Below are 24,861 nucleotides of genomic sequence, written 5' to 3'. Positions count from 1 at the left end.
TTACTTTCTATTATTTAAACAGACCTCACCTCCTGCGAGCTTTGAGTTTGTTTCTCCTTCACTTGCTGCCACACAATGCCAACCCATCCTCGTGGAGGCCTCCCCAGCCTCCAAGCCTCCGCAGCGACCTCAGCCTCATTCAAATGTCACGCAGGCCTGAGGGTCAGCCCTCTGCTCACTTAGGTCCAAGGCCCTCTTTCAGAGGCTCCGTGTAAGGCTGCTCTCTGCTCAGATGTTTCCGTTGGGCATCCCTGGTGGCCTTCCCCAGTGCTGTGGGCCTTTTTGTCCTCCTGCCATCGGGGAGAGAGCTAAGCCCGGCCTTGAGTCTCTATTAGGCGCTTCCCAAACCCAAGCACAACTGGACATAATGAAGTGGGCACCTGCCAGCATCACGTATCAAAAGGCGAACGTTGAATGTGGAGCCCTCTTGACCAGCAGGCTCTGGAGGGCTTTTAGTGCTCGGTGTCCTGGGCCGGCGCTTTGTCTTGTTCTCATTTGTTCTTTTTCGAGATGGGGCTGTGGGATCCCAGCAACTTTATTTTGTGAGCGTGTGTATCTACACTGTGGTGCTAAAAGCATGCCATTTTCCTGCCACTTAGCCTCTTTCTTTGTCATGTCATTATCAATGCGAGGACAGAGAGATGTGTGAGTCCATTACAGGGGGGCCGCGACCTGCAGAACTGGAAGATGAAGCGGAGTCATCAAATTGGAAGGTTTTTCTTTTAATCATTTCTGTAAATGTCCCCACTTCTCCTTCCATTCATTTGCTGGCTTTCTTTTCCATCGCGGCTGATTGAAACAACCTGAAGAATACCAGACAATGTCACTTCTCCCAGCCAGAAATCTCTTCTGCATGGAACACTTCCTTTATCACACCCCAAAGGGCCTCCTTTTTGCCACTATGCATATTGTCACCTCGACGTGATTCTCTAGAAACAAGGTCCTGTTTGTTCTGAATCAACAGAGGGTAGGGAATAAATCAGTTTCCTTCCCCTTCATCTTTGACTTGGGGACATGAAATTTATTTAAAGATGGTTACATGTGTGTGTGCATGTGCCAGGGTGTGTGGATGTGAGTGTGAGTACGTATGTCTGTGGGCATAAGTGGGAAGCAGTGGGGTATAATGGAGGGGGCATAGTGAGCAAAAGGGGAAAATAAGGAGTGACCATTGAGGAATCAGACTCAACTTCCACCTGAAATTTCATGGTTAGAAACGAAGCTCATGTATTTTCCCTTCAGTGACCACAAGAGGGAGGAATGTAACAGTTGGCAGGAAAAAAAAGAGAGCCATCCTGGTTAATGGGGAAGACAGTGAAATACAAAACTGTGTATTTCACTGAGAGGGAATGCTGTTGCCTCTGAGAGAAACTTGGTGTGATGGACAGGAGGCATATGTATACGTCAGCACTTGTTTCAGGTCTTGATCATTTATTCAGTCTTTTATTTTTTACATATGGCGGCATGTCTCCAACCCACCCCTTCCTATCATTTGCTTGGAATATGACAAAAGTGCTTTATTATATAATTGATTATTCATTTACTTACAATAAACTGGGGTCTAAGGAGATGTCACATTTCCCCATCAGTTTCCAGATAGTCCAAGAGGCGTTTGCAGAGAGCTGATTGATTTATTCATTTATTTCCCAGATGCTTATTGAGTCCTGCTCCAGGTTGGAGATGGGCTAGATGCTGAGGATACAGCAGTGGTCAAGACAGGTGTGGTCCTGGAGGGCACTGACTAATAGTCCCTCATCCCGAGGGGGTCAGTATATGCAGTATTGGTGTCAGAAGTTCACGAATGAGCTCAGCGACCTTGGGCAAGTCATTTAATCTTTATGAGCCTACAAAATTAAGGTGTTGGAATGGTGTGGTAGACAGTTTTCCATCATTTTAAAACCTGCCATGTTCTCAGTCCAAAAGGACTCTCAAGCAGAATCAATAGTTGTAAAATTAAATAAAAGCAGAGCTTCTGAGGTTTTGGGGGCTTGAGGAAGGAGCAAGGTAACATCTTTTACCCCGTGCGGCATAGCTAGAGATTAGTAGCATTCGAAATCTGGGGCTCCAGGCTTTAATAATAGGTGATTCCACTCAGAAATGGGGAGTGAAATGGCAAGTTTGGGTTTTGTGGGAGGCTAGCAGACGTGGACAAGATTATTTCCCTCAGTTACCTTGAAAAGCCAAAACAAATGTTATAGAGATGATAAAACAGTACCATACTAACGATATATTATTCTCTCATTTGATGGCTTGAGTATGACACTCCAAAAGTAAAGCAGATACAACGTTCTCAGAACTCTTGTCAATCTGATACCCAAGAATTTGGTGCCTTTTTTTGAGCTGCTAATTGCCTACCCCTTAGGTTATGTTTGAGGAGTGATTTGTAAATAACAAGAAGGAAAGTTTAAATTACCAAAAAAAAAAAAAAAAAAAGTATAGAATGACCCTATCAACCGGATAGATAGATAGATAATAGGAAGGGAGGGGAGATGGGAGGAAGGAAGGAAGGAAGGAAGGAAGGAAGGAAGGAAGGAAGGAAGGACGGACTAGGAACCATATACTACATTGAAATGTTAATGGAGAAACAAAATTCAGAATTATGGGGTCATTCTAATTTTCTTTTCGTGTAGTTTGTATTTTCTATGCATTCTTCTGTAGATTTTCATTTCTTTATAAATGGGGAGAAACAAATATTTTTATTTTTTATTTATTTAATTTTATTTTTTATTTTTTAATATTTTTTATTTTTATTTTTAAAAGATTTCATTTATTTATTCATGAGAGACACAGAGAAAGGGGGGCAGAGACACAGGCAGAGGGAGAAGCAGGTTCCTCATGGGGAGCCCGATGTGGGACTCGATCCCAGGACCCCAGAATCATGTCCTGAGCCACCCAGGCATCCCCCAGAAACAAATATTTTTTAAAGGGGTAGTACCCCTCCCTGCTGCCACTACTCTCTCCCCCCACAGTGGGAGTGTGTGTGATTGTGTTCAAAGCATTACCTCCAAACTCAATGATCCTGACAAACTGGAAAAATGATCAAAACATATGGAAGGGAGTTCAATACACAGAAGTGTAGGCCAGCAGCCTTTAGAAGAAAAATCAAACAAAAATAACAGAAAATAATTAGCCTCAGAGAAGTGAATAATTTCCTGTGGTTTGCTTTTCAAATGAAGGTTTCTATAAATCGATTGTGATTTTTATCCCAAGGCTGCTTGAATTTAGAGAATTCAGGACAGGGTTTTATGCATTTCCTCTTGGCTGGCGGGTTTGCGCTTGAGTGTATCCATACGTTTAAACACCTAGAATTCATTTTTCGATATTTTTTTTTCAAAATAAGTCCCTGTAGGATATTATTTTTTAATGAAATTCTGTATCTTTCTAGAGGTCATTTGAATATTTAATGACACTTGCAAATACACGAATCTCTTTTAGAAAAGATAGCGATTCCTTAGACACATGGATTCGTTTTCTCGAGGACCGATGCTCAGTTTTAGTTTAACTATGAAATAAAAGGCTTATGAGAAAACATAATACAAATGGACAAATCATATGATTCTTTTTTTTTTTTTTCTTTTCTGGATTGGTGCTATTTTCCATGGCTGCACATCTTCCTTTTAATTGTCACATCTAACAGCACTAATGAGGCAGAGAGAGAAGTTTTTCATTCTATCGCTGTAAGTGGACATCCAACTGTGGCGCAGGTGAGCTAGGGAATGAAGACAGAGAAGAGCTACATAGATCATAAAAAGCATGCCAGACCGAAAATCTTGGATCATTTCATTCCTTTCACAGAATATTGTAAAAGCGAATAAGTCGAGGAGAATAGAAAGGACTGGAGGTCACGAGGAAAACTCAGCGTGGTTGGCAACAGATGACACAGGGAAGGGCCTTGCCACAAAGACAGCGCAGCAAGGGTCACCTGCTCTCCTGGAGGAAGTCTTTCCTCCGAAGAAATAGCGCTGCCTTTTCAGGAACAAATACATGAAAGTACGCGACAATGGTTGCCTCAGTCAAATAGGGTTCAATGTCAAGGCACACCCTCTGGAGCAGGCTCCCAGCCTGTTCTCTGCAGAAGAGCGACTCATCTGAAGGTAGATCACCCCACACCCAGGCAGGAGGTGCTGACCAAGAACTCCTTAGGTAGCGTGGGGCCCGGAGGGTGGGAGGTGGGAAGTAGTACAGCCTGGAGCCTCTTACCCACAAGCGTTTCATGGGTCAACGGCCACTGCTGGCCTCAATCTGCACCTCACAGGGACTCTCAAATGTCCTGGAGCCACAGGGTGTGTGTGTGTGTATGTGTGTGTGTGTGTGTCTGTGTTTGGATATGGAATGGTCAGAACTAAAATCCACCCCCCCAATGTATATGTTAAAGGCCTAACCCCCCATATGATTATATCTGGGGATAAGGCCTTTAAAGAGGCAATTAATTGCAAATGAGGTCATAAGGGTGGGGCCCTGATCCAATAGGACTGGCGTCCTTGTCAGAAGAGGAAGAGGTGCCAGGGGCATGTCCACACCGAGAGAAGGGTCCCATCAGGACAGAGTGAGAAGTCAACCTGCCCATAATTTGATCTTGGATTTGTAGCCCCCAGGACGGTGAGAAAATCAATTAATGTTGGTTAAGCCCCCCCCCGCCCCCACCCCCCCCACCCCCCCCACCCCCCGCCAATATGGTATTTTGGTATTGCAGCCCCTAGGCGATTAGTGCATGGGGGCAGGAGCGTCCCCATCTTCCTGCTCTAAGGAAGAGGCTCTGCTCCCCGGGCTGCTGTTATCTCCAGGAAGGAACAGGAGATGGCAGTGGCGTCCTGCGAGTTGGCCCGGCCAGCTGGCCTGTCTTGCTGTGCCTCTGGCTTCTATAACTGAAAGGTCAGAGATGTCAACTTCAAGGTCTGAGCTAGTTCATTGGGGACAAAACAAACAAACAAAAACAACAACAACAAAACCCCCCAAAACCCCCCAAAAAACAAAATCTTTGTATTAAAGCATAGCTATCTTTCTTATCTATTTACCTGTCTATCCTCTATCTACCTATCTATCAAGCTGGGGCTTCACAAAAGTAAATGAGGTACCGTTTACACGGAGAAATAAGGAAAACAAAGATTCTCAGGCATTTGGTGTGCCTACGGTCTAACTCCCTCTGGCTCACGGATGACTGATTGCTATTTCGTGGAATGAAGTGGGAGACTTTGCTTCTGGAGCCTGAATCCTTTCCACAGTTTCCCTGGAGGCTTCTGCCTCTGAAGCCCCCTGGCTACACCTGCTGCCGAGGCCTGAAGTATCAAAATGAAGCACAGAGCTGGTCAAGTTTCATACTGACATCAAGAGTACATATCTTAATTTTCCAGTTTCCAAAACTGGGCCCTTGTCTCTCTACTGCGGGTTTTCAGCACAGTTACAGAACTAAAACCACCCCCTGCTCCTCATGAGGCTCCCAGGAATGAAACCTTGTCTAATTTGGCAAGCAGGTGGCTAACACGTCCTCCCGCCACTCCTATGCTATCCAACGCTTCCTTGCAGTTCGGTAGCAGGGAAGAAAGGACATTTCCCGAGATCCCTTCCCTGTTGACATATACACTAAACTTCTCCCATTCTTCAGGCCTTACTTTCTGAGAACATTTTTTTTTTTCCTCACCAAACCAGAATGCTTTGAAGGAGCAAAATAATTTTTTCTCTGCAATACGATTACCAAAACTTAGACAGAAATCTCAAAACTTTTTTACTCTTGAACATTTAGGCGGTATCAGTAGGTGAGTATACAGACAGTACTGCAGGGGAAATATCAATCCAAAGCACCGTGTTCGACAAATACCTGGAATGTACTTCTGAGTGTAAATGACCACAGGTAATGGACCTAACTGGACACAGAACTGGCCCAAATTAGCACTTCCTCCAGACTGGTTACAAGTCCCATGAATGCCTAAGGTGAGTATCAGTCTATTTGGCTATACAGATAAATAAGTAGTTCATATCTAAACCACTGAGCAAAAAGACTAAAAATTGGAAACTTGTTTACAAGGAGGCTGCTTGGAATTTGTAGAGAAAGGCAGATAAGGGGTCATGGTCGAGTACACATAATATAGGCACTATTTTTTGGAGTTTTTTTTTTTTTTTTTTTTGAAAATAGTTCATTAGATGCTTAAAATAGAAACCTGATCTTCCAAAAGGTATTTGTGATTTCATATCCCTTTGGATTTACATGGTTTTGGCCAAACCTTGACATAGGTCAGAATTCCTTAAACTCTGAATTCTAATTCTCTAGACTATTAAGATTTCTTATGAAAATGGGTTTTGGGTTCAAATGTTTGGGATATTAACTCCACTTTTGATTTCTGTAACTTAATGCTTTAACATTTACAAAATGACCACTGGCTCTGTTTCTATAAATTGATGTTTTAACACCTACAAAATGACCACTGGTTATTCCCAAGTCAACCCTGGCTCGCCTAAACCATCTGGAGACTTTAGGTGCCCCCAGACTATATCCGCTAATAGTCACAGGGAACACAAGTTCAAACTTAGCTAGCCAATCCTAAATCTGTTTCCCCTGCCTTGCCCATTCCTTTCTGAGGAAACCATAATAAAGGTGCTTGGCCAAAAGTTCTGCTCTCTCACTCTGCCCCATGACCCTTCCTAATGACCTTGTATGATGTTTTTGTGTTTTCTCTGCGGAACTGTTGAGCATCATGAAACTGTAAAAATCTGTCTAGTTTCTCCCTTTGATTTGCGTTTGGGCTCACCCAACGTAGTATGGTTGATACAAAATTGTAGATTAGAAAAATAAAATCTACTTTGCCACAAAACCCCCAGAGTTGTTAATATGTAAATGTGCACTCTAAATTTTTGGTATCTGACATCCTTGGCTTTGGAATCTTTTCTGAGCAATGTATCTTATGAAGCTAGCATTTCTGAGATCCCCTTTGGGAGGCACTCTCCTGGAGAGATACTGATTATCTGTCCAGGAGATTTGGTGTGTCAGTATTTTCTGAAAATAAAAATGCGCTGACATCATTGTGAAATGAAATCAAACATTATAGATTGAAAGATGGCTCAATTCCCCTATGAAATTTGGACTTTCCCTTCACCAGGGATTTGGCACAAAGACACTAAATGATAGTATTAGAATGAACTCACATAGGCTGTGGAGTCCGTATATTTTAAAATCCATAATCTATTACCCTTCCTAATCTTTGAATAAGGCTTTTGTGCATAAGACAAATGCTTGTGAGATATCCTCCCTTGTGCATTCATTAGGTACCTGGATCAACGTGTTTAAACAGAACCAGTTGTCACATCCCCATTCTACTTCCTCAAATACATTTCCATTTAGTCATTCACTCGTACCAGAAACCCAGGAATCAGTTGGTCCTTCTCTCACGTAGTACCCACCCATCACCCAGGAACCACTCCTTTTCACATGTCACTTACCGTATCTCTGATACAGAGATGTCCAGACTCTCATCAACTCGTAGCTCAGTCATTTTCATGATGTCCTAGGTAATCTTCCTTTCCCTAGCTTTGTCCCCCCAACCAAAGTCTTTCTTTCATCCTGATACCAATTTGATTTTTCTAAAGCACATTTCTGATTATGTTATTCTTTTTTCATAAACTGCCTGCCAATTGATTTGCTGTCATGCTGTATAAAATGAAGTCCAAACTCCTCACTCCTCATGACCATTTGTCTACTGACTCACTCATGTTCTCTTTTCCAGTCTTCTCAGGAAATACAGATACAATTCAGCCACAGTAGTCCCAGGGGTTCTGCTTTCCACGTGGCAGGCTGTGATAGGCCGTGGTGCTTTTTCATCTTTTGCCTCAGATCACCATATTCATATCAGCTACCCAACAGTATCTACTCAACTGTCAAGATCATGCTCAAGAGTGTCCTTCTTTCCTGGTCTCTTTTCTATCCCCTACAATATATGCTCTACAGAGTTTTATTATACTTATACATTCACATGTTTGTTTTTCCCTACTATGTGGTAAATGCCTAGAGGTTAAAGCTTGTGTGCTACTAATCTTAAAATCTCCAAAGCCTGACATAACACTTGATCTACTGAGGAGTGTTACACATTTTTTTTTTTTTTTTTGGTGAAAGGACCATCATTTCTTTTAACACACAAATAACATAAACTATGTACTGTATATTCCTGATTTTATATCATGTATTACTGTGATTGAAAAAGCTCCTTCTGTAAATCAGTCAGCCAATACTGATTCTCCCTTTTTTTTTTTTCATTTTTAAAATTTAAATTCAATTTGCTAACATATAGTATAACACCCAGTGCTCATCCCATTGAGTGCCCTCCTCAGGGCCCGACACCAGTTATCCCATCCCCCACCCACCTCCCCCTCAGCAACCCTTTGTGTGTTTCCCAGAGTTAGGAGTCTCTCATGGTTTGTCTTGCTTCTTCCTTTCTAGCATGACTGGAAAGTGAAGAAGAAACACATATTTCTCTTTGGAATTTTCCCTCAAATTATCCTGTACAGAGCAGTGGATCTCATCTTCTCTGTCTTGAAATCCCCATCATTATGAATATTTTTGGAAACCGGTAAAAAAAAACCCAACTCTGATTTTTTCCTCAGAATAAAGATAGCTGCATAGGCAAGTACCCATGATACTACCACGAGCATAGTAGTATTTTTCCAGTCCTCCAATTTCAGATCTTTGGAGGGCGAGAAAGGATTGAAACCTTCCATCTGCCATGTTTAGAAGAGTAAAACACAATGGAACCACTTTGAGGCTCATTAAAGGACACCAGCATCTAAACTTTGGATCACCCAATAGAACTCAATGCCGAGACTCTGACAAAGAGTTATAGCTATTTGCATCAAACTGTAACAGAAAGGAAATACGAACATTTGGTTTCCTGAAACACATTCCTTGAATTAAGCAGAAGTCTTAAAAATTTTAGGAACAATTCCAAATTGTTGATTGCTGGGAATTTTACTCCTGGGTGACACTGATTCGGCAGCAATACTTAATAAGGGTTTATAAAAGGAAAACCATCACATTAACCACACTGAAAAAATCATTTCCGTCTTCCATGCCCCCTTTTTATTCTCTACTGGAATTGTTATAAGAGAAATATATCTTTAAAAATACCTTTAATGACATGAAAGAAATATGTTTTCAACATGGGTGCTTCTCCATTTTTTCAATATGCTGGATACTTTTATGAAAACACTTTAGTCCGATGGATACAAAAGGCTTATTCCCTGTTCCAGTGATGTGTTGGGAGGATATTGTCTGAGAAGTAGGAAAGCTAGGTAGGAGGCAGTAAAGGAGATGCTTTGAACTTGAAAGAAACAGAATAGAGCTTTAATACTTACAGCTGTCCTCTTCTTCAGTTATACATTTCACAACATAACAGGCGTAGATGAACCCTGCCAGCTGAAACAAAACAAAGATGCTTTAGACAAGAGGCAAAGGCAACCGTACTGGACCTCATTGGGGGAGTGGTGCTTCAAAGGCAGACAGTGTATGAGAAGCTAGATTCAGTTTTCCAAAACGATGGTTCCTCAGACCGAATCTTGACTCCATTGTGGATTCTTGATTCAAGTGATGTCTATCTTCTTCCCTGTAAATCAATACATTGCTCTCTTTTCCTCTGAGCTGCGTTTATGTCTAAGATTTGTTAACTGCCAGGCAATCTAAAACAAGTTATTTTAGGTTCCGTAAAACAATTATGGTCATTTATTAATGGAATAACATTTGCACTTGTGCCAATCAACTTCTTTTTTTTTTTTTTTTTTAAAGATTTTATTTATTTATTCATGATAGTCACACAGAGAGAGAGAGAGGCAGAGACACAGGCAGAGGGAGAAGCAGGCTCCATGCACCGGGAGCCCGATGTGGGATTCGATCCCGGGTCTCCAGGATCAGCCCCGGGCCAAAGGCAGGCGCCAAACCGCTGCGCCACCCAGGGATCCCTGTGCCAATCAACTTCTAATTTACGTTCATTAGCCAAGAGCCTTAGATTCTAAAATTGGACTCTTACCGACTATCAGGAAAATGTTTTGAGGGAAAAATATTAAGAGTTTGTGGTATGTTGCACGGACACTTTGTAAATAAAAAAAAAAATGTTTATTTAGACCAGTAACAGGAACCAGAGCATACGAAGCACAATTAGGATGACATATTACAGAGAAGCATGGGGGTGAATGCTATCACAAGACATTGAATTTGGGATTGCACACATCACATCATCCTTTCTGAAACATACAGCAAATAGGTGCCCATGGTCAGAGAAGTCTTTGCTCGCTGAAATCGTTAAGGAGAACAGCAAAGTTCTTTGATGCCTAGCCCCTCAGGTGGAGTGGTTTTGTATTCCTTCGTATCAGTCTAATATTTATTTACTGGAATTATGAGTGCTGGTGAAAGTATGGAAACTCATATAATTTCCTGATAGTGCAATTTTTCCCCTCAAAACATTCCTGTCTGGGGGAATCCTTAAAGCATGGGACAGTGATGAAGATTATTCTTGACGACAGTTCAGAAAGGCATTGATCTGGCTGAGAACTAACCATCTGTGACAATATTTGGGATACGATTTGGCATAGGGAAGGGGACATTGGGAAATCCTGCCATCTTCCAGCAGGAAGCCAAGGCATGGGGCAAGAGGGAGCCCCTGTGAGAAACCTAATGAAGTTGTTTTCCATTAGCTGACAGTGATCTTTCTGGAAGATGTGAGTGGAACACTTTTAAGTCAGAGGTACGCTGATAGGTATTTAAAGAGCACAGTATTATCTGGAGACAAAGAGGGGTCCAGTTAAAAGAGAAACTTTAGAAAATCCCTAGTTGAGATTTGAGGGAGGAAAAGCATATTCTGGTAGATTCTAGTTGTCTTTCAGAGAGAACTGGCATGGGATAAAACGGCAGTTATCCTGGCACACAAGAGGGGGGATGGATGAGGATAAAAACTGCAACTTATTTTTCAAGGGCTTTTGTTTTCAAATCCTGGCTAAGAGGGAATGTTCGCCTCCCCCTGCATGTAGTATCTGAACCAGCACACAGAGCTATGTAAGAAAACCACTAATATATTAAGTTCTTTTTCTTTTTTTTTTTCAAACATATCTTAGAAAAATCATCAAATCAGCATTTTCTTTTTAAATTATGTGTTGCTAGAGATGCCAGGGTGGCTCAGTGGTTGAGCGTCTGCCTTCGGCTCAGGGTGTGATAATGGGGTCCTGGGTTCGAGTCCCACATCGGGCTCCCCGCAGGGAGTCTGCTTCTCCCTTTTCCTGTGTCTCTGCCTCTCTCTCTGTCTCTTATGAGTAAACAAATAAATTATTAAAAAAATAAATTATGTTTTGCTATGGGCAATGAAATAGTGGTAGTAAGACCTCTTTCCTTTAGAGAATAGAATCATCAGGATTGCTTTTACAGGCTCATTTTTAGAGTACAGGGCAGTATTAGAAACTTGACTTTAGCTAAGATTTGTAAACAAAATTACGTAGTAATTTGAACATTTTTGTGGGTACCGAAGAAACAGACTATACTAATCCTTCTTAATCTTTTATCCACTAGGATCCATGGAAATGCTTTAATCATTGAGTGGGCTAGTCCCAAGGGTATGCTGTCACTAGGACTTGGATTTGACTGTGGCTAGTTAAAGAGGCTGTGGTTTTGGTTAAATCCCCTGGGTACTGCCTATATAGCTCCTTTCCTTCCTCCACAGGAAATCCTTAACATCCTTGGCTAAATGCTATCCATTTATCAATAATTTATCTCTTTTCAGTTTTAAATACTTACTACCTGAATTATCTATAAAGCAACTTCTTCCTGGTCACAAACTTTTCTTTTGATTTTTCACTCATCACTTCATTACTTCTAAATGAAAATCTAGGTAGAGAGCATTGATAAATTCTGAGATTCAGGGCCAATAAATTTAAACTTCTCATTAAAGTGTCACTAGATTCTGGATTATTAAGTGTACTACTCTCCCAGAATGCAGCCAAGGCATTGTATTCTGCTTACCAGTGATCTTTTAATTGTATTCAGTTGCATTCTTTAACTATCAGGGGAGCTCCTTCGATATAAAAGTAAATCCTGCTGCATTTCATTACAAAAGCTTGCTGATTAAGAGAACTTTAGTTTTTAAATTGGTCACCTCTAAATGCAAATGCATATAAGTTTCCCCCAAATTAATCAAGATTCATAAGCTTCTGTTATCTTCCCATTTTCCAATACCAGATAAATTTATAATTTAATTTTTACTCCATAGCAATTTATTAAATTTACCTACAAAAAAGGGGCTTCGAATCATTTGTAACAACTCTGAATGCTTCCTATAATGTGCAACTCCTCTAACTGCTACGTGGACTACAAAGACAAACTAAGCCAGAGTTCCTCAACCTTGGTACCATTGACATTTGGGGTGGGTAATACTTTTTTATAGAGTTTGTTGTGAATGATAGGATGCTTAAGCAGTAATAGCCTACAATCAATCCAGTTGACACCTGAGACAATCAAAAATGTCTGCAGACACTGTCATGTGTCCTTTAAAGGGCAAAACTGCCCCCAGTTAAAGCCACTGTTTTAGATGGGAGGCAGTCCCATCTTCAAGGAATTTGCAATCATGTATCTGGGATACACATATAATTATAGTGTGAGGAAGATGAAGTTAAGTGTCATGAGGAAGGAAGAACCTTGAATGCCTCCTAAGTGACAAACAGTAAACTCTGTATTTTCATGCATTAGCACATTCATTCCCACCCTTGGAAGAACACCATATGTATTTTTGTAGAGGGGAGGTAAAACGGACCTTGCTTTTCTGGATTATGTTCATCAAGTGGGAGAGGTATGGGTTGTGTTCAGAGAAGAGCCTGTAGTTCCATCTGAGAGTTTGGGGACCCTCCCCCCATACCAGAGCAATGGAAATAAAAGTGATGAAGGCAGATTCAGGTATGTATCAAATCGCAAATTTAACTATGTCATTTTCTACACAATACACTTAAGAAGCCCCTCATCTTCATGGATACACACTGGAGTATTACTCAGCCACCAAAAAAAGAATAAAATCTCACTATCTGCAACAATGTGGATGGACCTAGAGGGTATTATGCTGAGCGAAGTAAGTCAGTCAGAGAAAGACAAACAACATATGATTTCACTGATATGTGGAATTTAAGAAACAAAACAAATGAAGATAAGGGAAGGGAAGGAAAAATAAAATAAGATGGAAACAGAGAGGGGGGAAAACCATAAGAGCCTCTTAACTATAAGGAATAAACTGAGGGCTGCTGGAGGGGAGGTGGGTGGGAGGACGGGGTGATTGACTGATGGGCATTAAAGAGGGCATTGGGTGTAATGAGCACTGGGTGTCATATGCAACTGATGAATCACTGAATTCTACCCCTGAAACTAGTAATATAGTAAATGTTACCTAAATTGAATTTAAGTAAAAAATTAAAAAAAAAAACATGCACATCCAAAAGATTAAAAAGTCATGCATAACTTAAAAATAAAAAAGAAGCACCTCATCTTCTACTGATAAAGTAGAAAACTTTTCGTGGAATACAAATCCTTTCTAACGTGATCCTTAGATTCCTTTCTAGTCTCATTTCTCACCACTCCTAGCCTTGGAATTTATGCCAATAGTAAGCTGTTGGTCGTCTGCCAACCTATATGACGTGGTTTCCTTCTGTTCTTTGACTCATTAACCTACTCTGCCAACAAAGCATGTGCATGCCCTATCTACCCACCCCCTACTACCCCACTCCCGTTTGCACCTCTAAGTAATTCTAACTCATCCCTTAAGATTGAATTAAAGTGTAGTGTTTCCCAAGAACTGGCAATTCGTTCCCAAGATAGGTTGCAGGGTTGGCACTTTGGAAATACAGCTTGAGAGATTGGAGGGCTTGAGAGGGAATAATGAAGGGGAAGGTGGGAATGTTTTCCAAGCAGAACTCAGGAAAACTCTGGGAAGATGTGGATTATGTTCAGGGAGGAGCAAGTAGCCTGGTTTAGAGGAGTTCGGACAAGGGTAAGGGTGTAATGGTGCACAAATCAGAGAACACTGACCTGTGTTGTCAAAGTAGATCCGAGTACATGGAATTTAAATAAAATTATTGGGGATCCCTGGGTGGCCCAGCGGTTTAGCGCCTGCCTTTGCCCTAGGGTGTGGTCCTGGGGTCCCGGGATTGAGTCCCACATCGGGCTTCCTGCATGGAGCCTGCTTCTCCCTCTGCCTGTGTCTCTGCCAATCTCTCTCTCTCTCTGTGTCTCTTAGGAATAAATAAATAAAATATTAAAAAATAATCTAATTTTGTTCTTCATTTAAGGATAACTAGAATAATAATGAAAGATACCAGCGGTATTATACTAGGCAAACACACCATCAAACACTTATATATATAAGATACTAAATGAAATATTCTAGTTGTTTTAGTCTTTGGCATTCAAAGCAGAGCTAAGCCTAAATCTTTTTATTTTTATTCATCTTTTCACCTTGATACATCTAATAAGATTTGTTCACTTCTAATTCACCTGATAGGGAATTCATATCATCTTGATATCATTACTGGCTGAAAGGAAATTATATTTTCTCTGTATAACTAATCAGATTAAAATTCTTTTTTGTATCTACAAACCAAATTATGATTGTATGTCCCAGAAACTCACTTAGAAGCTAATAGATAAGAGGAAACCAAAGCCTTTTGGTAAGTATTTGAAAAGATCCAATTGTAGTAATTGAAAATTTAACAACCTTAGTGTTTAAATTACTATCTTTTGAATTTCTCTTTCCAGGAAGTTGGAGGACACATAGTTGTCCCTAACCCGCCCTCTAACTACCACTGAAAAAAAAAACAGGATATTATATATATATATATATATATATATATATATATATATATATATCTCAAAAACAGGCAGATTCTGAAAAGTGGAAAGAATGTAGACTGGCTAGGAACCTTAAGAGCCAAGGAACAACATGGGAATGGGTTCCTTATTTTTCTTTCATCTTATATATACCGGACCAGGAGCTGAAGGAGCTTACAACTCAGAGATGCTGGTAGGCACATATCCAGAAGCCCTAATAAAAGCTTGCTCTCTCTAGCCAAAGGACCAGGAAAGGGCCAGGCTAGTAAGACAACATTTTAAGACAATAATAGCTCTCCTTTAGTCAAACACCATGGAAAAAACTAGTTCCTTTCCTCAACCACAGCAGCAAAGAGTTGGGGCGGGGCGGGGGGGGGGGTGGAGGTTAGAGGCCTCCCATCAGCATGCTGGAGTATCTGAGAAGTCAGGCAGAAAGCTTGGACTTGCATTCCTGGGAGGAAGGAGGAAGGCCCTCTCCCTCATGTCAGGTAGAGACCATGTGGGGAAACTAGACTTCTAGCCTCACTTGTAGTAAGGAGGTACGCCTCCCCTGAAACACCCTCCTCAGGGGATGTTGAGGAGATCTAGTGGAGAATCAGGATTTCCACCAATGCCCAGCAGTAATGAAGGCAATCCTGACTCTCCATCCGCGGTGTCAGACAAAGCGACCTGGGAGCTTCCGCTGTCTACCAGCCTTCATGAGAAGCCCTTCCTTAAACTTTGGTTTCAAAGAAAGGTGAGTGGAGAACTGGAACTTCTTTCCCACTTGGCAGGGACAAGTGTGCATCCCCCATTCCCCTGCCAAAGTATATCAGATGAAGCCAGCTAAAACAGGAGGTTTAAGAAAGACCTAGAGTCTCATAACATAATACCCCAAATATCCATGTTTTAATTTAAAAGTACTCACCATGCCAATAAGGAGGATCTCAGGCTGAATGAAAAAAGACAATCAGTGGAAGATAACACAGAGCTGGATGGACGAGATGTTAGAATTACCTGTCTGACAAATATTTCAAAGTAGCTCGCATAAAAATGCTTTGACAAGCAATTATGAATACATCTGAAATAAATTTAAATAACAGTCTCAGCAAGGAACGAGAAAACCTAAGGAAGAACCAGAGTGAAAATCTAGAGCTGAAAAAAATGCAATATCCAGAATAATAAAACAACTCAACTACAGAATGGAAAAGAATCCGTGAACTTGAAGATAGATCCAATAATGGACAAGAGAGAAAAAAGTAGATTGACAAAAATGAAAAGAACCTCAGGGACCCCTGAGACTATAATAAAACAGAGACCATTTGTACCATTGGAGTCCTGAAATAAAAGCAAGAGAGCAGTACTGAAAAAATACTACAAAGAATAGTGGCCCCAAACCTCCGAGATTTGACAAAAAGTGTGACGTTACACATTCAAGAAATTGAGTGAAGCCCAAGCAGGATAAGCCCAAAGGAAATCACACCAAACAAGATACACAATAATCAAACTTTGAAAAATCAGAGACAAAAATCTTGTAAGCAGAAAGAGGGAAATATTTATGTATTCAGTGCTGAAAAACAACAGTTTGTGGGTTGTTTTAAAAACTAAACATACAGGGACCCCTGGGTGGCTCAGTGATTGAGCGTCTGCCTTTGGCTCAGGGTGTGGTCCTGGGGTCCCGGGATGGAGTCCCATATCCAGCTCCTTGCATGAAGCTTGCTTCTCCTGTCTCTGCCTCTCTATGTGTCTTTCATGAATAAGTAAATGAAATCTTAAAAAAAGCTAAACCTGTAACTACAATACAATCCAACAATTGCATTCCTGGCCATTTACCCCAAATGAATGTTCACCCGAACAATTGTACCCTAACAGCTTTATCCATAAAAGGCAAAAACTGAACACAACCCAGACGTCCTGCAGTGGGTGAAGAGTTAAACAGCAGTGTGTCCACATCATGGACAGTGATAAAAGGAAGGGCCTATCAATATATGTAGCAACCTATACGAATGTCCATAGAATTATGTTGGGTGAAAAAAAAAATCCCAAAGGTTATATACTGTATGATTCCATTCATTTTTTAAAAAAATTATTTATTTATTCATGAGAGACACAGAGAGAGGGGCAGAGACATAGGCAAGGGAGAGGCAGGCTCCTCACAGGGAGTCTGATGTGGGACTTGATCCCCGGACCAGGGATCATACCCTGAGCCAAAGGCAGACGCTCAACCACTGAGCCACCCAGGCGTCCCATATGATTCCATTCAAATAACATTCCTGACATGACAAAGTCATAGAAGTGGAGAACACATTGGTGGTTGCCAGGGACTAGGTTGGGTGGGAGTCATGGAGAAGTGGATGTGGTCATAGAGACACAACTGGAGCGATCCTAATGGTGATAGCAGTCCAGCACCCTGACTGGATCAATGCTACCATCCCCACAGTGAGACTGTGCTATAGTTTTGCAAGATATTACCACAGGGGGAAATGGGTAAAACGTCTACAGGATCTCCCTGCATTATTTCACACAAATGCATGTGATCTATAATTATCTCCCAGTGAGAAATTTAATTCAAAGGTGCTGTATTTTAGGCAACCATTATTTATCTTAAAAAAATTTGTATTACTATGTCTACATTTGCAAATATATGTAAACAAGGTAGATTTTCTTAAGTACAAAGACACGCTTTAATTCTGAGCCCTTAGACCAACACAGAAGTCTACAATCTTCTCTCATGTTGATACTATATAGAATCACTACTTAACACTCTTTTCTTGCCTGGGGTTGGAGATGGGAGGGAGTTTGCAAACACTTTTTTTCTTTTTTAAATTTGCAATGATCTCCTTCTCAAATAAATTAGTTCTATGTTTCATTTATATCAAATCATCTATTTTTGTTCTGATTTCATAATTCGGATGCCATAAGCCCATGCTTTTTATAATATGGATTTGAACAGAAGATATGATGCCCTCACAAAATATACTTTTAAGTTGCAAAAGATTTTACTTGCTCTTTCATATCTTACTCCCATTTACATAATTTGAGATTGCTTCAGCACAGGATTCTAATATGATTATATCAGTGTTATTAATGAAGGCCTTTTATACGAAATATTTTTTATGTGGGCTGGTGTATCATCTATCTTGTCCGCCAGATGATTCTTATCCAATGCCATTCCACTGACTGGACTGTTGGAAAGCGTGTTGCAAATTTTCTTTGCTACAGATAATCCAGGTGCAGTTATCAACCTACAATAACTCATGGAGGATTGCCGTTAGGGCTATTGTGAACGTTCACAGCCTACTGAGTCAGAAAAGCTTTTCAGAGGATCAGAAACATATCTTAATACCAGCCTTTAGGTATTGTGCTGCATCATCAAGCATGACTGTATTAAACACTTTTTAAAAGATTAAATAAAAGTAGACATACATGCAAACTTGTATTATCTACTTAAGGCTGGGAAATGGACTGAACCAAATGCCAACGCTGGCTTAACCAATAATTCCCATTATAAACTGGCCTCTGGAGACTGGTAGATTTCTTTAGGCCAAACTTAGCAAAAAAGTTACCTCGGTTCAAGTGAGTTCGGCGTATTTGTAAAGTTGGCAGAATGAAAGATACTCAGGTGGGGTAAAGAACAACTAATAAAATTCAAATGTCATGATGGTTAATACCTCTTTCAGAGTTTAAATATCAAATTAGTTTAAAAACCGTATTGAGAGCAGTAGTTCAACTGTTCTATGCATATGCCAATTGGAGGGTGATTGAAGAAATGCTATTTAGTTCAGTGGAGCTGCCACAGGATGCCTTCAGTTTTTGAGGTAGGAACAAAAGTCCTTAACCAAAACTGCTCATTGAAAATAACTGGCATTATATTGTACACCTAAAGTAATACAATATAGTATGTTGATTATATCTCTCTTTTTTTTTTAAAGGAAATGATTGGGAAATGCAAAAAGCATGCAAAGAGCATGTAGAGCAAGTAAAATCATTTTCAACTTAAAAGTGTCAACAGCACCCTACTATTTATTTCAATAGTTAGACTAAGTTTAAGATTGTATAATATAATAGGGACCCTGATTTATTATAATGTAGCATCTGAGAAAGAAATGCAGTTTTAAAATGTTCTGTAAAATATAAACAATATTGTCCAGCAAAGAATTGAAGAAATTAAGCACATAATTCCTTTGTGTGAAAATGGTTCAAATAGCATATTTTTTTGCTCAAAGATAATAGGGAACTGAAAGCAAAATTAATGACACAAATAAGATATATGCAGAATAAATTAGCCCAACTTTTCGGTATGTCAACAGTAACAGACAAGGCTAATAATGTATTTCATTGGAGGGAGCGTGCTGTCCCAGTGATGATGATGGGAATACAAGGTCAGATTCTTCGGAAGGGAGGAGAATTGTATTGCAGCACTAGTTGCAAAAATAACCTCTTTTAAAAAGGTGCTAAAATTATGTTAACATTTTTTAGAGGTGCTTGTTTAGAAGGAAAATGTAGAATATATAATGCACCTGGTCCTGCAGCACATGTTACAACACTATATTTCCGGAAATCATAAATGACACCATGAGAATATGTAGAGGTATATATGTAGAATATGCATGGAAACTATACACTGGATCTGTGTCTGATGAAAGACTTGGACTCTGCAAAGAGCAATGATGAAGAGATCAGTTTAAAATGGAGGGCAGTTCCAATGGATGTGCTTTAGGCATCTCACTCCTTAAGTCCTGTTCTGCAGGACATTTAAAAATTCTTGAGGCAGGTCAACAATGACCTGATGATCACATTTTGTAAGTGATGGAGGATGCCGATACAAGTAGTGTGGTCCTAGTAGTCTGAAGAAAATTACTTTATCTAGAACCAGGGAGGCAAATAGCCCCACTTCCTTCTGGTCTTGTCCATCAAAATGCTGACAATGTTCAATACTGGTACCATAAATAAGAGAGATACCCAATGGAATCATAAGCACACTGTGTACAGAGACAGAGAAATGAGATAGGCTGAGGAAATTTTCTCAATCATAGAAAGTTCTCGAACTTTGTGATGATGATGATGACGATGAAGAAAACAGAATTCTCCATGCAAGTTGATGGTTGACTGCTTCCTGGGAACATCCCTGGGGACCAGATGAACTTTGTGACCACTTCATGTCAGAGATTTTAAAAAAGAAGTAACGAGTAAACTGTCATTGTTGAGAAATAAAGATTGGAAATCACAAGTGCATTCAGATGTTTCCTGTGCAAATAAGCTGTTAAATTAGCATTTGTCAAAGGGCAAAGTGAACACATCCATGCATGCAAGATTAGTAAATATTCTGTGTTTTTCCGTGTTAAGGTAGCTCTGATGAAAACTGTAGGCCATTTAATGTTTTGGGGATGATGAATTACCTTTGGTTTCTAAGATTCTGTCCTGTTCACATTTCTCAGGGAGTCTGGGGTCATCTGGGATCCTTAGGATAATACAGATATATGTGGGCACAAGGCTTCTGAATGGGTAGAAGTCATTCCTTCTGATTTCATCTGAGGATACGAATTAGACACGATCTCACTAGAAATTCTCACTTTCTGGAATTGACCCAGTTGTCATCTTCCAGTGAGAAGGTAACTTCCATCAGGGATTTTGTTACAGAAATGGGGGCTGAGTCAAGAAATATAACTGAGAATCATAAATCTCATTAGGCAAACTACAAACCTGACCTCAAGCTCCTGGCCAGCTCCATGGATGTTTGGCATGGCCAGCTGGGATATTCCCATGGCTTGAAAGCCAATGCTATACTCTCACAATATAAGAGCAATCCTTGGCCAAGGCTGATTGGCTATGGGGTGGGACGTAAGAAAGAGTGAGTGTTACCTAACTTTGGTGAATCTCCATAAGACGTTTTTTTCTTTTGGCAGATAATGAGTATCAGAAGAGATTGCTAGGTGACAAACTCACTATTATCAAAAATAATTTATTGGTTAATATGATAGAAAAATGGTGTCAACAAGACTAGAGCTTTTACTGTACCAAGAAAGAAAAAAAAAAGCTAAAAAGAAAACATCAGAATATGCCAGCTAGAGAGAAAAGTTGCCTCGAAATGTGATAGTAAACTTAGATGTATTATTTGGGGTTTGAAAATATAGTTAAAAGGGAAACTTAGAGCAATTGGTCCATTTACCATGACATCTGTGGGAATAAGCTTTATGCTCTATGAAAAGGTATTTTATGTAGCATTCAATGGAGCTTGCTTCTGAAGCAAAGTACTTGCTGTAACATGAGGCAGGGGAAGATGAATGGGAGCGAAGGTAGTAACAGAAAAAGAACCCTAAAGGGAGTAAGCTATGGATTGGGGAAGACACAAATTTGAAGACCAGTTTTTTCCCAAAGCAATTTTAAAAGGCACATAACTGAATCAAAGTAGTACTTTTAAAAGGCCCGTCAACCCTATCCATGTGCAGCAGTATAATCTAGTTGGATTGAATAAGTTTGGAATCAGAACTTGGCTATGATTGGTGTTCTTCACGAACCCCTTTTTCCTTCCCATCTGAGTTACCTTCTGTTCAGCACAAATTATAGATTATCTTCTTTCTACATAAGTCAGAGCCAAATACGAGGGTACAAGACACTGTATCAGTGACCTCAGACTGAACTGATTTCATTACTTACTAGTGACATGATTATCACCATTTGGGAATACATAAAGTAAAAAACAAAAAACAAAAAACAAAACAAAAAACAAACCTATAAGTGCATTTGTTTATTTTGCTTTTTTAATTCTTCCATGTTTAAACCTCAAAGTAACCAATCATATAACTAACCCCTCATATTCTGGAAGGTAGGAAAGGAAAGGCTAGTGATTGATCTTCACAGTAATGGCTGGCATTATTGGAGTGCTCACTATATTCTGGGTATACGCTAAATCTTTAGAGCTATTGTCCATCCATTCTTTCCAGAACCAACGAAAGAGTTTAATCACCATCTATGATTCATAAATGAGAAAACTGAGGCTACAGAAATTAACTGATGTCCCAAGATTAAGAGATAGTCAGAAGAGGCCTTGACTTCATGTGTACAAACCTGAAATCCTTTATTTTCCACTCTTACACAGAATTGTCAACTTCTCCAACAGGCAAAACTCACAACATTCTCAAGGGAAGGGAACCTAAGATTCTAAGAATCAGAGTAAATTCACATTCAGGAAAAAAATTCCTGAAATTAAGTTCACTTAGTTTTCCTAGTTGGAAATTTGGACATTGAGGATGTACTGAGCTTTGGGTTGGCAGATTCTTGGAAATCAGCAAGAAACAAACTGGCTGAGCTACCAGAAGAAGCACAGAAGGGCTTAATGCCACTCAAGGGAAACCTGTAGTATGTAGAAGAACTAGAATGTTCCTTCCACTCATTTAATTACTGTTTCAGTTCTCTTTCAGTGGTTCCAGTTTATCATGATTTTATAATCCTCTCCTGAATTGTTTATATGTGTCTCTAAACAGAAGCTCAGAATGGTCTTCAAATATCAGAAGAGTATTGGTGAGCCACCAATTACCTTCAGTTTACTCCTGGTGATTCTATAAATCAAGCCTCCTTAAACATTTCCTACAGATCTTTTGTGAATGTATATTTTTATTTCTCTTAAGGAAATACTTACTAGTGGAATTGCTGGGTCATTGCAAGGTAGGAGCCTGGCTGGCTGGAAGAGGTCTGAGCCTCCAGAGTATAAACTGGCTTCTTCCAAGCATATAGATTGCTCTACTCTAAATTTTAGTTTTATTTTTAATTTTTTGGCATGTTTGTACGATGTGATCATCTTCCCCACATCTCATTATACTTGAAACTTGAGGAAAGTCTTGCTTTACAGGCTTATATGAATAGTACTTTGGGGGAACTGAAGGAATCAGGGTGACCATGTACAAGGGTGAGATGTAAAGAGATAATTGAGAATTCAGTTAAAATAGTGGAGTTAAGGGCATCAAACATCCCCCTTCTGCAGCCAATCCCCCACTGATATCGCAGAATATATTGCGTATGGGTTGGGAGTCTGGGCTTTCTTTTAATCCCAAAGAATGAGCTGATCCCAGTATATTGGAAGGCTTTTAATGGAAAGTGAATAAGCATTATGCCCAACACTTAGTAGGCTCTCAAAAATTTACTAGTTCCTATTTCCACTTGGTTCCAATCATGTCTCTTGGGCTAACTCATTTAAATAATTATATTTTAAGATGTAAGGATTCAGTAGCGATAGGAAGATATGTTTTATATGGTTTATAGGCCAATGTGAAGATAACAATGTGAAATCATAACTGTGAACAGACTTTGAGCTCCTGGGAGAAACATCATATATTAATCATCTCTAAATCTCCATCAGACTCAGACTCTTATTTAGTCATTCCTCAAGAAGGAAGAGTCTTTTTAGTTCTTTTCTTGTTCCCATTCTATATTGATCATCTCAAGTAGTCTTTTCTTCCTTCCTCCTCCTCCTCTTCTTCTTCTTCTTCTTCTTCTTCTTCTTCTTCTTCTTCTTCTTCTTCTTCTTCTTCTTCTTCTTCTTCCTTCTTCTTTGTCTTCGTCTTCTTCTTCTTCATCTTCTTCTCCTCCTCCTCCTTCTTCTTTAACTTAAAAGGTATAGAAGTTGAGAACTGTTGGCTGAATTCAAATTTTTATTAAAATACCTACTAGGGCAGCTGGGTGGCTCAGCAGTTAAGTGCCGCCTTCAGCCCGGGGCATGATCCTGGAGACCCAGGATCGAGTCCCATGTCAGGCTCCCTGCATGGAGCCTGCTTCTCCCTCTGCCTGTGTCTCTGCCTCTCTCTCTCTTTGTGTCTCTCATGAATAAATAAATAAAATCTTAAAAAAAAAACCTACTAAAATTGAAGTGGGGTTTAGGATTGTGCCTCGCCATTTAAAAGTCCTTTAAAAGATATTTGCTTATTCTTTATTAGTAAATTGCATTCGTATTTCTGAGCTCTAACTCTTCCTCTACTTATGTCAAACTAATTCTATCTGGATTATCAGTTCTTATTTTCTCCAATTATTATATCATTAACATTTTCTCATTATACACTTGTCAAAAATTATCAAGGAGAGTACAACATTGATGACTTCATTAAGAAGCAAGAAGAGAAGAGAAAATAAAAGAGAAAGAAGAGGATTTGATAAGTTTGTAAAGATATGAAAAAAAGATAGCTGAGAATGGCCCCCATGCAGGGATTATTTTTTAATTTATTATTTTAAAATTGTGATCTGGGGATGCCTGGGTGGCTCAGCAGTTAAGTGCCTGTCTTCAGCTCAGGGCATGATCTCAGAGTCCTGGGATTGAGTCCCCCGTTGGGCTCCCTGCATGGATGGAGCCTGCTTCTCCCTCTGCCTGTGTCTCTGCCTTTCTCTCTGTGTGTCTCTCATGAATAAATAAGTAAAATCTAAAAAAATAAAAAATAAAAAAATTGTGATCTATATGCTGTAAGAACCAGGTTTTTATTCTTTTAACTCAGCACATTAGTATTTACACTGACTTGCAGTTTTTCCTCTACTCTAGGAAAATATGTGTTCCATCTCATTATTTTTTTTTATTACATTTGAGAAGATATAAGAACACACTGCTCATAACCACAGCATCAGATCACAGGCAGAGAAAGCCGTCCTCTTTTTTCTTGTCTTTAAAGATGCCACCATTAACAGCTGTATCTCCCAGAAAAGTGAGGCTTGATGACAATCTATCTCCTCACTTTACCTTAATGACTTCAAAATCATTGAAATCTCATTACTGTGTCATCGCTGTGTGCATGTGTGTGCGTGCACAAGCGTGTGTGTGTGTGTGTGTGTGTGTGAGAGAGAGAGAGAGAGAAATGTGAGTTTAAGAGAGAAAGAAATACTGAGTAAGGGAGTACATTCTGTTGCTTTTCATGATCTTTTAGGAAGGTTGACTGAATTCTTTAAAGATTTGCCCAGCCTGCTTCTACAGACCAATTTTCTAAAATTAAGACAGTTTAGAGATATTTTTCCTATACCTGACCTGCCCCCTCCATCTCAGAAGTCCCCATCTAGAATCTGTATGATTCCTTCTAAACCTC

At 39.8% G+C, this 24,861-nt stretch overlaps 1 protein-coding gene across 3 annotated transcripts in view; it reads right to left on the bottom strand.

Moving 5' to 3' along the window:
• NKAIN2 (sodium/potassium transporting ATPase interacting 2) overlaps positions 1-24,861 on the bottom strand; it is a 957,142-nt gene that overhangs the window by 17,533 nt on the left and 914,748 nt on the right. For all 3 annotated transcript variants that reach the window (XM_025422928.3, XM_025422929.3, XM_049115184.1), the window contains exon 5: positions 9,334-9,394. In XM_025422928.3, coding sequence (XP_025278713.1) covers positions 9,334-9,394 — 61 coding nt within the window. The remainder of the gene's footprint in view (positions 1-9,333; positions 9,395-24,861) is intronic.

The sequence above is a fragment of the Canis lupus genome, chromosome 1, assembly GCF_003254725.2.
Source record: "Canis lupus dingo isolate Sandy chromosome 1, ASM325472v2, whole genome shotgun sequence".
Classification (NCBI taxonomy): domain Eukaryota; kingdom Metazoa; phylum Chordata; class Mammalia; order Carnivora; family Canidae; genus Canis; species Canis lupus.
The sequence above is the reverse complement of the archived record's forward strand: the minus strand, read 5'-3'. Positions and strand labels throughout refer to the sequence as shown.